General features: G+C 45.2%; 1 protein-coding gene across 1 annotated transcript in view; it reads right to left on the bottom strand.

Moving 5' to 3' along the window:
- AGBL3 (AGBL carboxypeptidase 3) overlaps positions 1–21,459 on the bottom strand; it is a 68,725-nt gene that overhangs the window by 27,873 nt on the left and 19,393 nt on the right. The window contains exons 8-12 of the mRNA XM_073330928.1: positions 18,246–18,408; positions 17,308–17,434; positions 15,023–15,123; positions 14,741–14,862; positions 5,580–5,646 (exon numbers count right to left, since the gene is read on the bottom strand). Coding sequence (XP_073187029.1) covers positions 5,580–5,646; positions 14,741–14,862; positions 15,023–15,123; positions 17,308–17,434; positions 18,246–18,408 — 580 coding nt within the window. The remainder of the gene's footprint in view (positions 1–5,579; positions 5,647–14,740; positions 14,863–15,022; positions 15,124–17,307; positions 17,435–18,245; positions 18,409–21,459) is intronic.

Genomic DNA, 21,459 nt, shown 5'->3' with positions numbered 1-21,459 from the left:
CTTGAAGCTGCTAAAATATCCACTAGAGCAGTGTTTCCCAAACTTGGGACACCGCTTGTTCAGGGAAATCCCCTGGCAGGCCGGGCTGGTTTGTTTACCTCCCGTGTCCGCAGGTTCGGCTGATCACGGCTCCCAATGGCCGCGGTTCGCAGTGAGCTGCGATCAGCCGAACCTGTGGACGCAGCAGGTAAACAAACTGGCCCGGTGCGCCAGGGGCTTTCCCTGAACAAGCGGCGTCCCAGGTTTGGGAAACACTGCACTAGGGCATGGGAGGATTTGGAAATCTCCTCCATCTGGATACCCAGGTTCTGGGCTACCCTCCTCAGGCGCTCCTGGTGCACCCTGTAATTGTCCTGGGAGGGCACGACAGTTGTTCCTGCCACTGCCTATTCAGGAGAGGAGGAAGAAGAAGCCTGTACAGGCACAGGTCTGTGTTCTTCTCCCTCTGCCCTGAATGGGTCCCGTGGGGGTGGGTCCTGCAGGTTGGTACCAAGCTCAGCATGGGGGATCAATCCCTGTTCTGAAGGGAATGGTGGGGGAGCTCTTGACTCCGATACAACGGAATAGGACCTTCTGGATTGGGGGCCCTGAAGTGGATGGAAAGCCCAGGGATTCCAGAATGGCCACTGCAGTGGCATTTGCCATTGTGCTGGTGGCCAGGCCGTCGGCAGCATGCCCTGGGTCATGTTAGCCATAGAGTATTGCCATTGGAGTGGTGTCCGCTCCTGCGTGAGGCATAGGACTCCACTTCAGAATTAGAGACTGAGGAGTCACTTCCTGGGGACCAGGGCAGAGTGGTACCAACTGGCTAAATTTTCTGTAAACAGTGTGGTTGCGCAACAGCCTATTTAGCGGTGTGCAGGCTTCCAACCTGCCATGGCCGGGGCGCTGCTCTGCCAGCCCCAATTCTGCTGCGGCCCAGACCTGCTGTAGCCGGGGTGGCGCGGCCCAGCCTGGACCCAAGTGCAGCCGAAGTGGCCCAGCCTGGCCCTAGGCATGGTGTGGCCCAGGCGGCGCGGCCCAGACCCAGCCCAGACCTGCTGGGACTGGGGAAGGGGTACCTATGCTGCAGCCCCAGCCCCGCAGCAGCCATGGCGGGGAGAGGCGCCTCTTCCCCCCAGCCCAGGTGCTGCTGCAGGGAGAGAGATCTGGGGGGAGTCCTCTCTCCCCACCGTAGCCCTGGAGCAGCCTGCACCCCAAACCCCTCAACCCAACCCCCGCACCCCAAGCTGGAGCCCTCACAGCCCTGCACTCCAACCCTCTCCCCCAGCCCTGAGCCCCTCATCCCTGGCCCTACCCTAGAGCCCACACCCCCAGCCAGAGCCCTCACACCCCTGCACCCCAACCCTCTGCCCCAGCCCTGAGCCCCCTTCCACATTTCAAATCCCTCAGCCCTACCCGCACCACATGAATTTTGTTGTATACACCAATATGGAGATATCACCTCCATATTGGTGTATACAACAAAATTAATTCCGAACATGGGTGGGAAAAATTAGACGGAACACTGCCAACCGGTGTTGGAGAATGGTGCTGGAAGAGAGGAGATTGGTGCTGTGCCAACATGTCTGACTTGCCCTTTGACAGTACCTGCCTCGGTGTCACATTGGTCCTCGTTTCCATTGCTACCACTGTCAGTTCTCGAATGGCTGGGGAGGGCGGCACCGGGAGGGATAGTCAGTCCCTCGCTGCCTCAAACGTCTCCGGTGAAGATGGTAGTATCAGGGCTAGTGAATCCTGGGAGAGCCCAATGGTACCGGATCAACAGTGCCCTTCCCGGGGCTGGAGTCAATGGTACTGCATGCCCTGCTGGCGTCTCCAAATGGCCCAGCATAGGTCGCACTCTATTGACATCTCTATGGCCCATAGACCTTGGAGCTGGAGAACGCCCCAGTCAGTGTTTCTCTGCTTCTTTGTCAGCACCGGTGATGGAGAGCGGTGCCAAGAGTCCCGTCCTGTAGTTGACTTCTTCGGCGCCAGGGATGCATGTCAGTGCCGGGAGCCCTGGGCAGTAGGTGCGGAGTCCTTCCTCGGTGCCAGGGAGGCGGAATGGCGCTGTGCTTCCCTCAGAGACGCCAGGGCATTTCTCACAGAAGTCAAAGTGCTCAGTGTCAAGTCCACATGACTTGGACTACTGCACATGGGCCTGCCCCAGGCACTTAAGGCAGCTAACGTGTGGGTCACTAACCGGCATCAGTTTATGGCACAACGCCCATGGTTTGAAGTCCGGGGACTGAGGCATATCCTGGTGCCGGGGAAGGACTAGCCCCACTAAGCAGGCTTTGCTACTGACTATACTACTAACTAGTTAATTAACTAACTAAAACTCAACTTTAAAAAGGTAACTATTTACATTCTACAAAACAAGTTCAATGAGGGAAGGTACTTGCAGGAAAAATGCAAGAACGAGCAGAAGTTCCAGTGCCTGTCACGGGTAGTAAGAAGGAACTGAAGAGGCGGCGGGGATCTATATATCGGCGCTATAAGGGCGTGACTCAAGTGGGCACTAGAGGCAACCCAATGGATACCACTGAGGGAAAACTTTCCGGCTGCAGTGCTTGGGGTAAGCACACACCTACACAGGATTGGACATAAGCAAGCACTGGAAGAAAAACCCCAGATCCTTCTGAAGTACTCCTTCATAGGCAGTTATTTCCCATTTTGTAATGCACGATTGATTATTCCTTCCTAAGTGTAGTAACTTGAATGTTAGTGTCCTTACTGAACATGTCAGTGTCCTTACTGAATTTCATGCTATTTATTTCAGACCATTTCTCGTCTGTCAAGATCATTTTGAATTCTCATTCTGTCCTCCAAAGCACTTGCAACCCCTCCCAGCTTGGTATCATCTACAAAATTTATAAGTGTACTCTCTATGACATTATCCAAATCATTTATGAGGATACTGAATAAAACTGGACTCAGGACAGATGCCTGTGGGACACCATATTGAGTGGGACACCACTCAATATGCCCTTCCAGCTTCCACTCTTTGAGTATGGTTTTCAAACCAATTGTTCACCCACCTTTAGTAAGTTCGTCTAGGCTACATTTCTCTAATTTGTTTATGAGAAGGTCATGTGAGACAGTATCAAAAGCCTTACTAAACTTGAGATATATCACATCCACTGTTTCCCCCCACGCACAAAGCTTGTTACCTTGTCAAAGAAGGATATTAGGTTGGTTTGACATGATTTGTTCTTGACAAATCTATTTTGACTGCTACTTATCACCTTATTTTCTTCTAGGTTCTTATAAATTGATTGTTTTATTATTTGCACCATTATCTTTCAGGGTATCAAAGTTAAGCTGATTGACCTGTAATTCCTTGGGTTGTCCTTATTCCCCTTTTCATAGATAGGTACTATATTTGCCCTTTTCAAGTCCTTTGGGATCTCTCCCATCCTCCACAAGTTCTCTAAGATAATAGCTAATGGCTCAAAAATCTCTACAGACAATTCCTTAAGTATTTTAGCATGTATCTCATCAGGCCCTGACGACTTGAACGCATCTAATTTGTCTAAATAATTCTTACCTTGTTCTTTTCCTACTTTAGTCTCAGATCCTACCCCATTTACACTGATGTTCATTACGTTAGTCATCCAATCACTGCTAACTTTTTTTGATGAAAAGTGACACAAAAAAAGACATTTAACACTTCAGCCATTGCTGTTATTTTTTGTTATCATCCTCCTAATTGAATGATGGGCCTACCCTGTCCTTAATCTTCTCTTGCTTCTCATGTAATTGTAAAAAGTTTCCCTGTTATCCTTTATGTCCCTAGCTAGTTTACTCTTGATTTTTGCCTTGGCCTTTTTAATTTTGTCTCTACATGCCTGTGCTGTTTTTTTATATTTATCCCTCATAATTTGACCTAGTTTCCACTTTTGTATGACTCTTTTTTGAGTTTCAGATCATTGAAGATATCCTGTTTAAGCCAAGAATGGTCACTTAGTTTGCTTTTGTGCCCTTAATAATGTCTCTCTAAAAACTGCCAACGCTCCTGAACTCTTTTTCCCTTTGCCTTGCTTCCCATAGGATCTTAACTACCAATTCTGAGTTTGCTAATGTCTGCCTTCTTGAAATCCATTGTCTTTATTCTGCTCTCTTTCCTCCTACCATTTCTAGACTCAAGAACTCTATCATTTCATGATCACTTTCATCTAAATTGCCTTCCACCTTCAACTTCTCAACCAGTTCCTCCCTGTTTGTCAGAATCTAGAATTGCCTCTCCCCTCATCGCTTCCTCCACCTTCTGTAATAAAAAGTTGTCTCCGATGCATTCCATTGATGCATACTACAATCCTAGATCTGGTTATTCTTTTAAATTGCAAAAATATTTCTTTGTAACCAGAAAAGCTAGAAATTGTTTTTCTTTTGAAATGGAAAACAAAATTCTGAAGAACTTAGTACAGAAGATTATGACAATTACAGAACGTTATGGGAAGACCCTAATTTTGTTTACTGTTCTGTATTATAGATTTGGACTGCACCTGGAAATATTGTACAGCTCAGTGACATGCGATAGACCAGGAGTGGGCAAACTTTTTGGCCCAAGGGTGGGGAAATTGTATTCAGGGCCATGAATCTAGGGCTAGGGCAGGGGGTTGGGGTGTGGGATGGAGTGAGGGGTGTGAGAGGGGGTGTGCAGGAAGGGGCTCAGGGCAAGGGGTTGGGGTGCAGAAGGGGTGCGGGGTGCAGGAGGGAGCTCAGGGCAGGGTTTTGGGGTGCAGGAGGGATGTGGGGTGCAGCAGGGGGCTCAGGGCACGGGGTTGGGATGCAGGAGGGGGGTGTGAAGTGTGGGAGGGGGCTCGGCAGACATTTGGGGTACAGGAGGGGATATGGAGTGTGGGAGGGCTGCGGCAGGGGGCTCAGGGCAGGGGGTTGGGGTGCAGGATGGGTTCGGGGTGTGGGTTCTGACCGCAGTGCACAGCAGGGATAAGGCAGGCTCCCTGCCTGCCCTGGCCCCATGCTGCTCCTGGAAGCAGCTAGCATGTCCGGCAGTGGCTCCTGGGGTGGGATGGGACAGGTGGCTCCAACGCGTGCTGCCCTTGCCTGTGGATACCACCCCCGAAGCTCTCATTGGCTGCGGTTCTGTGTTCCCAGCCAATGGGAGCTGCAGAGGGCAGTGCCATTGGCCGTGGTTCTGCATTCCCAGCCAATGGGAGCTGCTGCCCCTCACTCCCTGCCCCAGGAGCCACAGGGAGGTGGTGCCGGCTGCTTCTGGGAGCAGCTTGGGGCCAGGGCAGGCAGGGAGCCTGCCTTAGCCCCACTACGCCACAGGGCGGGGAATCCTGTGGGCCAGACTGAAAGCCCTGATGGGCCGGATCTGGCCCGCGGGCCATAGTTTGCCCTCCCCTGCGACAGATCAACACAGTCCATTAACTGTACTTAACACTATTCAGGAGGAGACACCAGAGGCATACTCAATTTATTAACTAGCATTATGACTAGTTTGTTACATACTTTCACCTCCTGTTTAGCCTAAGCACATAAAAGTGTTCTTTCAACTTGAGCAATTTCTTTCTTGCTACATCCAGGAAAGAGATCTAAGCAGCTGAGAGAAGTTTATAGTGTACCTGAGTATCTGGTTTTAGCCAGTGTGCAGTTGTATCGCTGGAGTCTGAGCTGTCAGAAACATGGGTACTGTGAAAGATTGAACATTGTTTTATTTCCTTAGTTTTGTACTGGAAAAAATATTCTGTTGAGTTCATCCATATAATAAGCCAGTGCCCTGCCCTGCCTCCCCCAACACATAGTAACCCTATTGGAAATGCTGCATAGATTGTGGTTTTCACATTTCTCTCATCTAAAGCACACAATCCCATTGTATAGGCTGCAGGACCTGGAGTTAAGCAATATAACAGTGGGGACCTTGATCATGGGAACTACAGGGTTGTCTGACAAACCTTGGTTCCTCAGTACAATTTGATGTGTGCAGATGACATTTCCGGTTTCTAGCTAGCTGTAATTCTACTTTGCATTTTCACTCTATTTTATATTATTTCATCTAATAACATCTCATCTAGTTTTCCATAACTGAGCCTTCCATTAGTTCTCTACCAAGATGCAATGTATTACACGCATTAAGCCCTGGTCTACACTAGGACTTTAGGTCGAATTTAGCAGCGTTAAATCGATTTAAACCTGCACCCGTCCACACAGTGAAGCCCTTTATTTCGACTTAAAGGGCTCTTAAAATCGATTTCCTTACTCCACCCCTGACAAGTGGATTAGCGCTTAAATCGACGTTCCCGGCTCGAATTTGGGGTACTGTGGACACAATTCGATGGTATTGGCCTCCGGGAGCTATCCCAGAGTGCTCCATTCTGACCGCTCTGGACAGCACTCTCAACTCAGATGCACTGGCCAGGTAGACAGGAAAAGAACCGTGAACTTTTGAATCTCATTTCCTGTTTGGCCAGCGTGGCAAGCTGCAGGTGACCATGCAGAGCTCATCAGCACAGGTGACCATGATGGAGTCCCAGAATCGCAAAAGAGCTCCAGCATGGACCGAACGGGAGGTACGGGATCTGATCGCTGTTTGGGGAGAGGAATCCGTGCTATCAGAACTCCGTTCCAGTTTTCGAAATGCCAAAACCTTTGTGAAAATCTCCCAGGGCATGAAGGACAGAGGCCATAACAGGGACCCGAAGCAGTGCCGCGTGAAACTGAAGGAGCTGAGGCAAGCCTACCAGAAAACCAGAGAGGCAAACAGCCGCTCTGGGTCAGAGCCCCAAACATGCCGCTTCTATGATGAGCTGCATGCCATTTTAGGGGGTTCAGCCACCACTACCCCAGCCGTGTTGTTTGACTCCTTCAATGGAGATGGAGGCAATACGGAAGCAGGTTTTGGGGACGAAGAAGATGATGATGAGGAGGAGGTTGTAGATAGCTCACAGCAAGCAAGCGGAGAAACCGGTTTTCCCGACAGCCAGGAACTGTTTCTCACCCTGGACCTGGAGCCAGTACCCCCCGAACCCACCCAAGGCTGCCTCCTGGACCCAGCAGGCGGAGAAGGGACCTCTGGTGAGTGTACCTTTTAAAATGCTATACATGGTTTAAAAGCAAGCATGTGAAAGGATTACTTTGCCCTGGCATTTGCGGTTCTCCTAGATGTAGTCCTAAAGCCTTTGCAAAAGGTTTCTGGGGAGGGCAAACTTATTGCGTCCTTCATGGTAGGACACTTTACCACTCCAGGCCAGTAGCACGTACTCGGGAATCACTGTAGAACAAAGCATTGCAGTGTATGTTTGCTGGCATTCAACCAAAATCCGTTCTTTATCTCTCTGTGTTATCCTCAGGAGAGTGAGATATAATTCATGGTCACCTGGTTGAAATAGAGTGCTTTTCTTCAGGGGACACTCAGAGGAGCCCATTCCTGCTGGGCTGTTTGCCTGTGGCTAAACAGAAATGTTCCCCGCTGTTAGCCACAGGGAGGGGGGAAGGTTGAGGGGGTAGTCACGCGGTGGGAGGAGGCAAAATGCAACCTTGTAACGAAAGCACATGTGCTATGTATGTAATGTTAACAGCAAGGTTTACCCTGAAAGAGTGTAGCCACTGTTTTATAAAATGTGTCTTTTTAAATACCGCTGTCCCTTTTTTTTTCTCCACCAGCTGCATGTGTTTCAATGATCACAGGATCTTCTCCTTCCCAGAGGCTAGTGAAGCTTAGAAAGAAAAAAAAACGCACTCGCGATGAAATGTTCTCCGAGCTCATGCTGTCCTCCCACACTGACAGAGCACAGACGAATGCGTGGAGGCAAATAATGTCAGAGTGCAGGAAAGCACAAAATGACCGGGAGGAGAGGTGGCGGGCTGAAGAGAGTAAGTGGCGGGCTGAAGAGAGGGCTGAAGCTCAAATGTGGCAGCAGCGTGATGAGAGGAGGCAGGATTCAATGCTGAGGCTGCTGCAGGACCAAACCAGTATGCTCCAGTGTATGGTTGAGCTGCAGCAAAGGCAGCTGGAGCACAGACTGCCACTGCTGCCTCTCTGTAACCAACCGCCCTCCTCCCCAAGTTCCATAGCCTCCACACCCAGATGCCCAAGAACGCGGTGGGGGGGCCTCCGGCCAACCAGCCACTCCACCACAGAGGATTGCCCAAAAAAAAGAAGGCTGTCATTCAATAAATTTTAAAGTTGTAAACTTTTAAAGTGCTGTGCTTAAAGTGCTGTGTGGCATTTTCCTTCCCTCCTCCACTTTCAAAAATTAAGGAAATTAGTTAGGGAAGTGGATTGGACTGAAGAATTTATGGGTTTAAAGGTAGAGGAGGCCTGGGATTATTTTAAATTAAAGCTGCAGAAGCTATCGGAAGCCTGCATCCCAAGAAAGGGGAAAAAATTCATAGGCAGGAGTTGTAGACCAAGCTGAATAAGCAAGCATCTTAGAGAGGTAATTAAGAAAAAGCAGAAAGCATATAGGGAGTGGAAGAAGGGAGGGATCAGTAAGGAAAGCTACCTTATTGAGGTCAGAATATGTAGGGATAAAGTGAGACAGGCTAAAAGTCAAGTAGAGTTGGACCTTGCAAAGGGAATTAAAACCAATAGTAAAAGGTTCTATAGTCATATAAATAGGAAGAAAACAAAGAAAGAAGAAGTGGGACCGCTAAAAACTGAGGATGGAGTGGAGGTCAAGGATAATCTAGGCATGGCCCAATATCTAAACAAATACTTTGCCTCAGTCTTTAATAAGATTAAAGAGGATCTTAGGGATAATGGTAGCATGATAAATGGGAATGAGGATATGGAGGTAGACATCACCATATCTGAGGTAGAAGCGAAACTCAAACAGCTTAATGGGACTAAATCGGGGGGCCCAGATAATCTTCATCCAAGAATATTAAAAGAATTGGCACAAGAAATTGCAAGCCCATTAGCAAGAATTTTTAATGAATCTGTAAACTCAGGGGTTGTACCGTATGATTGGAGAATTGCTAACATAGTTCCTATTTTTAAGAAAGGGAAAAAAAGTGATCCGGGTAATTATAGGCCTGTTAGTTTGACATCTGTAGTATGCAAGGTCTTGGAAAAAATTTTGAAGGAGAAGGTAGTTAAGGACATTGAAGTCAATGGTAAATGGGACAAAATACAACATGGTTTTACAAAAGGTAGATCGTGCCAAACCAACCTGATCTCCTTCTTTGAGAGAGTAACAGATTTTTTAGATAAAGGAAACGCAGTGGATCTAATTTACTTAGATTTTAGTAAGGCGTTTGATACTGTGCCACATGGGGAATTATTAGTTAAATTGGATAAGATGGGCATCAATAGGAAAATTGAAAGGTGGATAGGGAATTGGTTAAAGGGGAGACTACAACGGGTCCTACTGAAAGGTGAACTGTCAAGTTGGAGGGAGGTTACCAGTGGAGTTCCTCAAGGATCAGTTTTGGGACCAATCTTATTTAATCTTTTTATTACTGACCTGGGCACAAAAAGTGGGAGTGTGCTAATAAAGTTTGCAGATGATACAAAGCTGGGAGGTATTGCTAATTTAGAGAAGGACAGGGATACCCTACAGGAGGATCTGGATGACCTTGTAAACTGGAGTAATAGGAATAGGATGAAATTTAATAGTGAGAAGTGTAAGGTCATGCATTTAGGGATTAATAACAAGAATTTTAGTTATAAGCTAGGGACGCATCAACTAGAAGTAACGGAGGAGGAAAAGGACCTTGGAGTATTGGTTGATCATAGGATGACTATGAGCTGCCAATGTGATATGGCTGTGAAAAAAGCTAATGTCGTCTTGGGATGCATCAGGAGAGGTATTTCCAGTAGGGATAAGGAGGTTTTAGTACCATTATATAAGGCACTGGTGAGACCTCACCTGGAATACTGTGTGCAGTTCTGGTCTCCCATGTTTAAGAAGGATGAATTCAAACTGGAACAGGTACAGAGAAGGGCTACTAGGATGATCCGAGGAATGGAAAACTTGTCTTATGAAAGGAGACTCAGGGAGCTTGGCTTGTTTAGCCTAACTAAAAGAAGGTTGAGGGGAGATATGATTGCTCTCTATAAATATATCAGAGGGATAAATACCAGAGAGGGAGAGGAATTATTTAAACTCAGTACCAATGTGGACACAAGAACAAATGGATATAAACTGGCCACTAGGAAATTTAGATTAGAAATTAGACGAAGGTTTCTAACCATCAGAGGAGTGAAGTTTTGGAATAGCCTTCCGAGGGAAGTAGTGGGGGCAAAAGATCTATCTTGCTTTAAGATTAAACTCGATAAGTTTATGGAGAAGATGGTATGATGGGATAACATGGTTTTGGTAATTAAATATTCATGGTAAATAGGCCCAATGGCCTGTGATGGGTTTTTAGATGGGGTAAGATCCAAGTTACCCGGGAAAGAATTTTCTGTAGTATCTGGCTGATGAATCTTGCCCACATGCTCAGGGTTTAGCTGATCGCCATATTTGGGGTCGGGAAGGAATTTTCCTCCAGGGCAGATTGGAAGGCCCTGGAGGTTTTTCGCCTTCCTCTGTAGCATGGGGCACGGGTCACTTGCTGGAGGATTCTCTGCTCCTTGAGGTCTTCAAACTACAATTTGAGGACTTCAATAGCACAGATATAGGTGTGAGGTCTTTTTTAGGAGTGGTGGGTGAAATTCTGTGGCCTGCATTGTGCAGGAGGTCAGACTAGATGATCATAATGGTCCCTTCTGGCATAAATATCTATGAATCTATGAATCCACCACCCCTCCTGGGATACCTTGGTAGTCATCTCCCTATTTGTGTGATGAATGAATAACGAATGCATGACTGTGAAGCAGCAATGACTTTATTGCCTCTGCAAGCGGTGATTAAAGGGAGGAGAGGAGGGTGGTTAGCTTACAGGGAAGTAGAGTGAACCAAGGGGTGGGGGGTTTCATCAAGGAGAAACAAACAGAACTTTCACACCGTAGCCTGGCCAGTCATGAAACTGGTTTTCAAAGCTTCTCTGATGCGTACCGCGCCCTCCTGTGCTCTTCTAACTGCCCTGGTGTCTGGCTGCGCGTAACCAGCAGCTAGGCGATTTGCCTCAGCCTCCCACCCCGCCATAAACGTCTCCCCCTTACTCTGACAGATATTGTGGAGCACACAGCAAGCAGTAATAACAGTGGGAATATTGGTTTCGCTGAGGTCTAAGCGAGTCAGTAAACTGCGCCAGCGCGCCTTTAAACGTCCAAATGCACATTCTACCACCATTCTGCACTTGCTCAGCCTGTAGTTGAACAGCTCCTGACTACTGTCCAGGCTGCCTGTGTACGGCTTCATGAGCCATGGCATTAAGGGGTAGGCTGGGTCCCCAAGGATACATATAGGCATTTCAACATCCCCAACAGTTATTTTCTGGTCTGGGAATAAAGTCCCTTCCTGCAGCTTTTGAAACAGACCAGAGTTCCTGAAGATGCGAGCATCATGCACCTTTCCCGGCCATCCCACGTTGAGGTTGGTGAAACGTCCCTTGTGATCCACCAGAGCTTGCAGCACTATCGAAAAGTACCCCTTGCGGTTTATGTACTCGGCGGCTTGGTGCTCCGGTGCCAAGATAGGGATATGGGTTCCGTCTATAGCCCCACCACAGTTAGGGAATCCCATTGCAGCAAAGCCATCCACTATGACCTGCACATTTCCCAGGGTCACTACCCTTGATATCAGCAGATCTTTGATTGCGTGAGCTACTTGCATAACAGCAGCCCCCACAGTAGATTTGCCCACTCCAAATTGATTCCCAACTGACCGGTAGCTGTCTGGCGTTGCAAGCTTCCACAGGGCTATCGCCACTCGCTTCTCAACTGTGAGGGCTGCTCTCATCCTGGTATTCATGCGCTTCAGGGCAGGGGAAAGCAAGTCACAAAGTTCCATGAAAGTGCCCTTACGCATGCGAAAGTTTCGCAGCCACTGGGAATCGTCCCAGACCTGCAACACTATGCGGTCCCACCAGTCTGTGCTTGTTTCCCGAGCCCAGAATCGGCGTTCCACAGCATGAACCTGCCCCATTAGCACCATGATGCATGCATTGGCAGGGCCCATGCTTTCAGAGAAATCTGTGTCCATGTCCTGATCACTCACGGGACCGCGCTGACGTCGCCTCCTCGCCCGGTATCGCGTTGCCATGTTCTGGTGCTGCATATACTGCTGGATAATGCGTGTGGTGTTTAATGTGCTCCTAATTGCCAAAATGAGCTCAGCGTCCTCCATGCTTGCCTTGGTATGGCGTCCGCACAGAAAAAAGGCGCGGAACGATTTTCTGCCATTGCTCTGACGGAGGGAGGGGCGACTGACGACATGGCTTACAGGGTTGGCTTCAGGGAGCTAAAATCAACAAAGGGTGTGCCTGTACATCAAGGAGTATTTCAGGCAGGACTGCACGGAGGGTTCCAATAAGAAATGGTGCACCTAAGTTATCGTTGTTATTGGAACAAGGAGGTTAGCCTGGCCTCTGATTGATACATGGCTAGATTTACCTCGCTGCACCTTCTCTGTGAGTGACTGCAGTGTGATCTAGACAGGGGAGGAGGCAAATGAGTACAAAACAAATCTGGTCTATTTCTTGTTCTGACCCACTCCATCTATCTTTTACATCTTTGGCTGGCAGCAGACGGTGCAGAAGGACTGCATGCCATCCACATCTCATGGCTGCTTGGCAGAAGATGGTACACTACGACTGCTAGCCATCTTCATCTCTTGCCTGTCTGGCATAAGATGGTACAATACGACTGCTAGCAATCCTCATCTCTTGCCTGCCTGGCAGAAGATGGTACAGTACGACTGCTAGCAGTCCGTATCGCCTGCCCGCTCACCATAAGACGGTTCAATAGGACTGCAGGACTAAAGAGAATGACCTGGTCAAGTCACTCCAAATTTAGTCCCTGCGCCCATGTCTGCCCAGGCGCTCCCAGCCGACGTGGCCAGGAGCACCTCGGACACGACGAGGACGACTACCAGTCGTATTGCACCATCTGCTGCCAGAAGGCAATGGGTTGCTGCTACTGTGCAGCAAAGCCGTACCGCGTCTGCCAGCACCCAGGAGACATAGGGTGACGGTTACCTGAGCGGGCTCCATGCTTGCCGTGGTATGGCGTCTGCACAGGTAACTCAGGAAAAAAGGCGCGAAATGATTGTCTGCCCTTGCTTTCACGGGGGGAGGGAGGGAACGGGGGCCTGACGATATGTACCCAGAACCACCCGCGACAATGTTTTAGCCCCATCAGGCATTGGGATCTCAACCCAGAATTCCAATGGGCAGCGGAGACTGCGGGAACTGTGGGATAGCTACCCACAGTGCAATGCTCCGGAAGTCAACGCTTGCCTCGGTACTGTGGAAGCGCTCCGCCGAGTTAATGCACTTAATGCACTTAGAGCATTTTCTGTGGGGACACACACACTCGAATATATAAAACCGATTTCTAAAAAACCGACTTCTATAAATTCGACCTAATTTCGTAGTGTAGACATACCCTAAGATAGGCCTGTTTGTATTAAAAAACAAAAAAATAAAAACAAAAACTTCATCTCTTCATTTGCTTATTATTCACCAAGAGGAGTGAAGACTTCAGATTTGGGAGGTGTACTTTTTAGTAATTCATAATGCAGAGGGTATTTTGAAGAGGCAGTTTTGAAAATAATGCACTGACAAGGGCCAAGAGATATTTCATTTGCTGTATTAATTAGAAGCATCAAGATTTTCAAAAAATTACAAAATATTACTCCTTGTGAAACGAGTTTGGAGATCTCCGAACTATTCACAATAGGCCAATATCCACATCTCATTAATCACCTGCACAATTGTCATTAATTAACTTGTCAGTTTCAGCAATGAGATCAACGACTGATTGGGCCCTGGAGATTGAACTCCCACGTGATATCTAGGGGTGGATCATTCGGGGAGAAGCACATTGCTGGCCATTGTGGGGAATCTTGTTTTGCTATTGCTTATGATGGACCTATTCTATAGCTAAATGGAGTACAGGACTTCAGACTGGCTCCTTTCTACAGCAATACAGTAGAACCTCAGAGTTACAAACACCTCAGGAATGGAGATTGTTTGTAAGTCTGAAATGTTCATAACTGTGAATAAAACATTATGGCTGTTCTTTCAAAAGTTTACAATTGAACATTGACTTAATACTGCTTCGAAACTTTACTATGAAGAAGAAAAATGGTGTTTTCTATTTATTATTTTAGTAGTTTACATCTAACACAATACTGTACTGTATTTACTTTTTCCCCCCTGCCTCTGTTGCTGCCTGATTGCGTATTTCCGGTTCCAAATAAGGTATGTTGTTGAGTGGTCAGTTTGTAACTCTAGTATTCGTAACTCTGAGATTCTACTGTACATTAGTCTACACTGAAGCAAGTGATACCCTTTGTCCTACAGCTAGACTTCTCTGCAAACATGTACAGTCAAAAAATAGTGTATTGATTTACATAACACAGCTGATCAAGTTCTGCATCAGTTTACAGTCAGTGCAATTCCATCTTTCCCTAAGAGCCTTCAAACCCCACACTGAGCTAAATGAGATCCTACCTTTCTATTGTAGGACAGGGCAAAGCTTGCGCAGATAAGGAGGTTCTATCCACAGCCAACTGACCATTAAAGACTCAACCTGAGATTCATATATAATTATCTTCCAGTAATTTCAAAATTAAATTATTGGTAATTATTCTAATACCTAGTGTAGTCCTCTTTACCAAAGTGCACAATAAGGTAGAATACATCTCAGTATCTCTCAATAGTTTTGATTTACCTGGAATCTTTGTCTAACATGGCATCTGTTACAGAAGCATCTGAGTCACAATTAAGATTCTCGGAGTTTGTCTTAACTTCCTGCTTCACCATTTCCTCTAATTCTTTCAGACACAGATAATACTAGGGAAGATCATACACTTAGTTAATAATGAAGTCCATTGCCTTATTGAAAGGCACTTATCAAAACCAATATAGTGTTTGTTGTTATTACTTTACAGAGTGTCACATTTTATCACAGAAATACTTTTATTCCACTAGTTCTAAGAAGGACTTTTCTTACCTTACTCTTGTCTGGATCACAGTAATCCAAGAGGGCATCACAGAAATGGTATCCTATTGACTCTAAGTCTTCAGTGTGGAAGTGAGTGCCCCCTCTATTACCTGAAACATCAACAGAGATACTCACAAATGAAGACATAACTGTCCTGCTCCCTCCCTGCAGTGATATTTTCAGCCTGGTGGTTGAAAGTAAGTTAAAATTTCTTTGGTTCAAGACTAGTCGCTGCTCCACAAACTTATAATATAGCTCCCAGAAAAACACTCCACCCTTCCAAAGCCCTTGTGAAGGCTGTTGGTTTTCCAAGACATCTTAGAACAGTTTTCTACCCTCTCAATACAAAGCTCAAATGACATGATTATGACATTGTCTTGTTGTTCCTGTGCTCCATCTGACTGAAGCCAGAGTATGAGCAAAACTTCTTGGAATAGATCTGTTGGTCCCCATGCTTTTGATCAAATAAGGAAGTTAGTGCTTCTTAGTGTCCCTCCACCTTTCACCAGAGGTCAGAGGTTCATACCCTTCTTTCAGGAGTGGCTCACAGTAATTCTCCACATTGGCAGTCAATAAAACCAAAATGACCTTAAATAAAGCACAGCTTATTTAGCACACCAAATAGAAAATAGAAAGAAAAGTCATGTAATTACAAATCAAATTGAATACACTTGTTCATTCTAGAGACTGCACAAAATGTTAGGCCAGCTGTCCAAAAGTTTTGGGATAATAACCACTGAATAGTTCCTATAGCAAAGCTCTGACATTCTGGACCTGGAAAAGCTATGTGTCTGGTCAGCACTCTATCTTGGTCTGTGTGTGATCTCCTCCTTTCTCTGGGCAAGCAAACACCCTCTTTTATAGCCATTATGGCCTTTTCTACCCTAAGACAAATTTGACCTGTACTTCCCCACTGGTGCAACAATGGTGGAAGCTCTTGTCCAGACAGCGTAAGAATGCTGCAGACATGTCAGCCTGATGAGGTTCAATAAGGATAAGTGCAGGGTCCTGCACTTAGGACGGAAGAACCCAATGCACAGCTACAGACTAGGGACCGAATGGCTAGGCAGCAGTTCTGCGGAAAAGGACCTAGGGGTGACAGTGGACGAGAAGCTGGATATGAGTCAGCAGTGTGCCCTTGTTGCCAAGAAGGCCAGTGGCATTTTGGGATGTATAAGTAGGGGCATAGCGAGCAGATCGAGGGACGTGATCGTTCCCCTCTATTCGACATTGGTGAGGCCTCATCTGGAGTACTGTGTCCAGTTTTGGGCCCCACACTTCAAGAAGGATGTGGATAAATTGGAGAGAGTCCAGCGAAGGGCAACAAAAATGATTAGGGGTCTGGAACACATGACTTATGAGGAGAGGCTGAGGGAGCTGGGATTGTTTAGCCTGCAGAAGAGAAGAATGAGGGGGGATTTGATAGCTGCTTTCAACTACCTGAAAGGGGGTTCCAAAGAGGATGGCTCTAGACTGTTCTCAATGGTAGCAGATGACAGAACGAGGAGTAATGGTCTCAAGTTGCAGTGGGGGAGGTTTAGATTGGATATTAGGAAAAACTTTTTCACTAAGAGGGTGGTGAAACACTGGAATGCGTTACCTAGGGAGGTGGTAGAATCTCCTTCCTTAGAGGTTTTTAAGGTCAGGCTTGACAAAGCCCTGGCTGGGATGATTTAACTGGGAATTGGTCCTGCTTTGAGCAGGGGGTTGGACTAGATGACCTTCTGGGGTCCCTTCCAACCCTGATATTCTATGATTCTATGTCCACACTAAAGCTTCCCTATCGCTATTACTGATGGAGCGGCACCTACAGAAAATTCTAAATCCATGCTTTGACACTGTAGACAGTGTCCCCATTGTGAGTGTCTCAGAGGGGTGGAATTATATATGACATTACTTTAAACAAAACCAGTTTGGGACTAATAACATTTCTCCTCGCCTCTCACCAACTATCCTCAATAAGCAATCTCTCCACTCATTTGTACAATTGTTTCTGGCATATCTATTTCTAGCAATTTCATTTAATTTGGTAGGCAGGCCCACTAATTAATTATGTATTGGTTTCCAGTACATGTCTGTAATAACTGTGGCCTGAAAGTTAACGTATGCATACCCTGTGTTAAAATGCTCACTCTAACTTCATAGAATTTGTCATTTCTCTCTGTTAAATAGTATTCTTTGAGGATGATAGCTAAAACCATCACAGATCACTACTGCATCTGTAAAAACAAACAATCAAAACCAGATTTTGTTTGATGACCCCTACAATCTCCCTTGAATAAAAAAGGCCTTACCTAGTTTAGAGCCACAAAAAGTGGCTTCCAAAGTATAGCTGTTGCGGATGCCCATCTTCCACATCACTACTCGACCTGTCCCTTCTTTGCTTTTCTGTACTTTGAAATTGCAGTCTGGGAATGAAAACTTGAAAGGAGGATGTAGGGTCAGTTCCCTGTCTTTTAAGGAGCACCCTTTCCTACTAACGTAGAGATGAAGATACCAGTTTCTTCTTAACCTCACTAATGTGTAAAACTTTCAAGCCAAAATAGGAAAATAGTTAAAGGTTCAATCCATCCTTCTTTCACCCTGTAGTACATAGGTATTGCATCACACATGGTGCATGACAGTCTTTCGATATTTAGGTACAACAGAGTGGTGGGTGGAATGAGAATCTGCCTTTGATTATACCAGTTTGTTTTACTTTAACAAGGATTTGTAATCCTTACACGTGTAACATCTTTTAATACTGCTGTTCATACTATCCCCATTAGTAGAACTAGCATCAGACTACTGGGCCAGCCCCTCAAAGCCTCCAATTCTCTTTTTAACACTAAGATGGTGTGAGATGCATGTTTAGTAAAAGTCTGAATAGCTCTTCTGTCATGGGTGAACAAATCAATAATTTGGTATCCTGGGCCACATGGAGCTTTGGATCACCTCATCATTGTTTTCTGAAGAAAACAATTAGACTCAAATGCTACAGTAATAAATCTAGTGTGACGGTTTGTGTGTTGTGCTATTATTGAATTGCTGAATCCCTATTGATTTAGAGAACGGATCTGTTGTGTGTTTTAGCCAATCAGAAGTCTTTTTATCAATAAAAGCACAATCTTGTAATGCTTAGTATCTTTACTAAGTTTGTTTCCAACTGACTGACATTTTAGCAAATCAAATTGGCTTACACAGATTTAATTTAGTATAGTAAAGGACTATTTCAAGTTAGCGACTTGCTTACCTTATCTGGGCAGTTCTTGCTCATCATGAGAGGAAAGATGCGTTGGTGCAAGCATGGCACCTCCACTTGCTCCCCACCATCACAGCCATACATGAAGACATTCTCTTTTCTGCTATGACCATGAAGATCACAATACAGGAGAATGTCACGCTCCTCCATCACTCTGTAACAAGAGAAGAAACAATATTTTACTACAAATGCTTTTTTTTCTGCATCAGCCAGGGCTGATGGATTGCAGCAATCTTCATAGGAATAATTAAATACATAAACATATGCTTAGCTTTAAGTATACAAGTAATCCCATTGATTTCAACAGGATTACTCATGTGCTTAGAATTAAGCATCCACTTAGGTGCTTTGATGGATCAGTGCCAAATAGCTCAGCACCTTGCAAGATCAAACCCAAAAAGTGTGCCATGGCTTAGTAACAACAGGATTCAAGGCTGTGCATCAGAACTTTGTGTTCATTTTATTAAAACAGTTATAATGAATCAATCATTCTTCATGAGTCCAAAAAGCTGGGAGTCATTATTTTTAAAAATGTGGGTAACTGAACTCTATTCCTTTTTAGATCTCATTTCCTTGATCTTCCTTTCTTCAACAACTATTATCTGGGACTTCCCTTCCATCTCCACATTTCCCTTCCCAAATACATTCACACTGGTAAATTTCCCCTCTAGTCCTATCAACCCTTGGGACCAAGAATGATCTTCAGCCACTTCAGGTGTATATTAAAACAATTTGTAGTATTGCACCAGGATGCTACTTTTATGTCCCTTCTTGTACGCCACATCATACACAAGGCACAATCTTGAGACTTATAACACACTACTAATATATAGCACAGAACTGTGTAGCCAATAGCTCTTTGCCCATTCAGGGCAAAAGAAGTATCAGTTTCAAGAATCAGTTTTTTCCAATATTGCAAGTTTTGGAATATGTTGCATTTTGTCTATAATTTTTTAAAAGAAACTTTGCAAAACTGCACAAGAATTGGCACAAGAAATTGCAAGCCCATTAGCAAGAATTTTTAATGAATCTGTAAACTCAGGGGTTGTACCGTATGATTGGAGAATTGCTAACATAGTTCCTATTTTTAAGAAAGGGAAAAAAAGTGATCCGGGTAATTATAGGCCTGTTAGTTTGACATCTGTAGTATGCAAGGTCTTGGAAAAAATTTTGAAGGAGAAGGTAGTTAAGGACATTGAAGTCAATGGTAAATGGGACAAAATACAACATGGTTTTACAAAAGGTAGATCGTGCCAAACCAACCTGATCTCCTTCTTTGAGAGAGTAACAGATTTTTTAGATAAAGGAAACGCAGTGGATCTAATTTACTTAGATTTTAGTAAGGTGTTTGATACTGTGCCACATGGGGAATTATTAGTTAAATTGGATAAGATGGGCATCAATAGGAAAATTGAAAGGTGGATAGGGAATTGGTTAAAGGGGAGACTACAACGGGTCCTACTGAAAGGTGAACTGTCAAGTTGGAGGGAGGTTACCAGTGGAGTTCCTCAAGGATCAGTTTTGGGACCAATCTTATTTAATCTTTTTATTACTGACCTGAGCACAAAAAGTGGGAGTGTGCTAATAAAGTTTGCAGATGATACAAAGCTGGGAGGTATTGCTAATTTAGAGAAGGACAGGGATACCCTACAGGAGGATCTGGATGACCTTGTAAACTGGAGTAATAGGAATAGGATGAAATTTAATAGTGAGAAGTGTAAGGTCATGCATTTAGGGATTAATAACAAGAATTTTAGTTATAAGCTAGGGACGCATCAACTAGAAGTAACGGAGGAGGAAAAGGACCTTGGAGTATTGGTTGATCATAGGATGACTATGAGCTGCCAATGTGATATGGCTGTGAAAAAAGCTAATGTCGTCTTGGGATGCATCAGGAGAGGTATTTCCAGTAGGGATAAGGAGGTTTTAGTACCGTTATATAAGGCACTGGTGAGACCTCACCTGGAATACTGTGTGCAGTTCTGGTCTCCCATGTTTAAGAAGGATGAATTCAAACTGGAACAGGTACAGAGAAGGGCTACTAGGATGATCCGAGGAATGGAAAACTTGTCTTATGAAAGGAGACTCAGGGAGCTTGGCTTGTTTAGCCTAACTAAAAGAAGGTTGAGGGGAGATATGATTGCTCTCTATAAATATATCAGAGGGATAAATACCAGAGAGGGAGAGGAATTATTTAAACTCAGTACCAATGTGGACACAAGAACAAATGGATATAAACTGGCCACTAGGAAATTTAGATTAGAAATTAGACGAAGGTTTCTAACCATCAGAGGAGTGAAGTTTTGGAATAGCCTTCCGAGGGAAATAGTGGGGGCAAAAGATCTATCTTGCTTTAAGATTAAACTTGATAAGTTTATGGAGGAGATGGTATGATGGGATAACATGGTTTTGGTAATTAAATATTCATGGTAAATAGGCCCAATGGCCGGTGATGGGTTTTTAGATGGGGTAAGATCCAAGTTACCCGGGAAAGAATTTTCTGTAGTATCTGGCTGATGAATCTTGCCCATATGCTCAGGGTTTAGCTGATCGCCATATTTGGGGTCGGGAAGGAATTTTCCTCCAGGGCAGATTGGAAGGCCCTGGAGGTTTTTCGCCTTCCTCTGTAGCATGGGGCACGGGTCACTTGCTGGAGGATTCTCTGCTCCTTGAGGTCTTCAAACTACAATTTGAGGACTTCAATAGCACAGATATAGGTGTGAGGTCTTTTTTAGGAGTGGTGGGTGAAATTCTGTGGCCTGCATTGTGCAGGAGGTCAGACTAGATGATCATAATGGTCCCTTCTGGCCTAAATATCTATGAATCTATGAAGTTTTGAAAAAAAAAAGGGGGGGGGGGATTTAACACATCCCCCAAAAAAACAGTTCCAGTAGGATTTCATGCAGGTGATGTGATATTAGCAGAATCATTCATGCTGGGCCATCACTCTGAATGGGAGTTGGCAATTCATGATGGATCAAGAAAGAAAGGGAAAAAAAGGATTACCCGTTTTTAGGTGATAATGTGCTAAATGTGAGTCTAGATATTTGGGGCATTTCAGCACATTTTTCTAAATGTTTTTATTTTTATATTTTGCTATACCAGTTGCCTTTAAACTGTAAAACTGATGCAGGGTGAATAGAGTGTTTTTCTGCTACACAACTTTGCAAAAGACTAGTCTGTACCCATCTATCATAAAAACTTT

The sequence above is a fragment of the Lepidochelys kempii genome, chromosome 1 (genome assembly GCF_965140285.1).
Source record: "Lepidochelys kempii isolate rLepKem1 chromosome 1, rLepKem1.hap1, whole genome shotgun sequence".
In the NCBI taxonomy this organism is placed as follows: domain Eukaryota; kingdom Metazoa; phylum Chordata; order Testudines; family Cheloniidae; genus Lepidochelys; species Lepidochelys kempii.
This window is presented reverse-complemented; position numbering and strand designations above follow the sequence as displayed.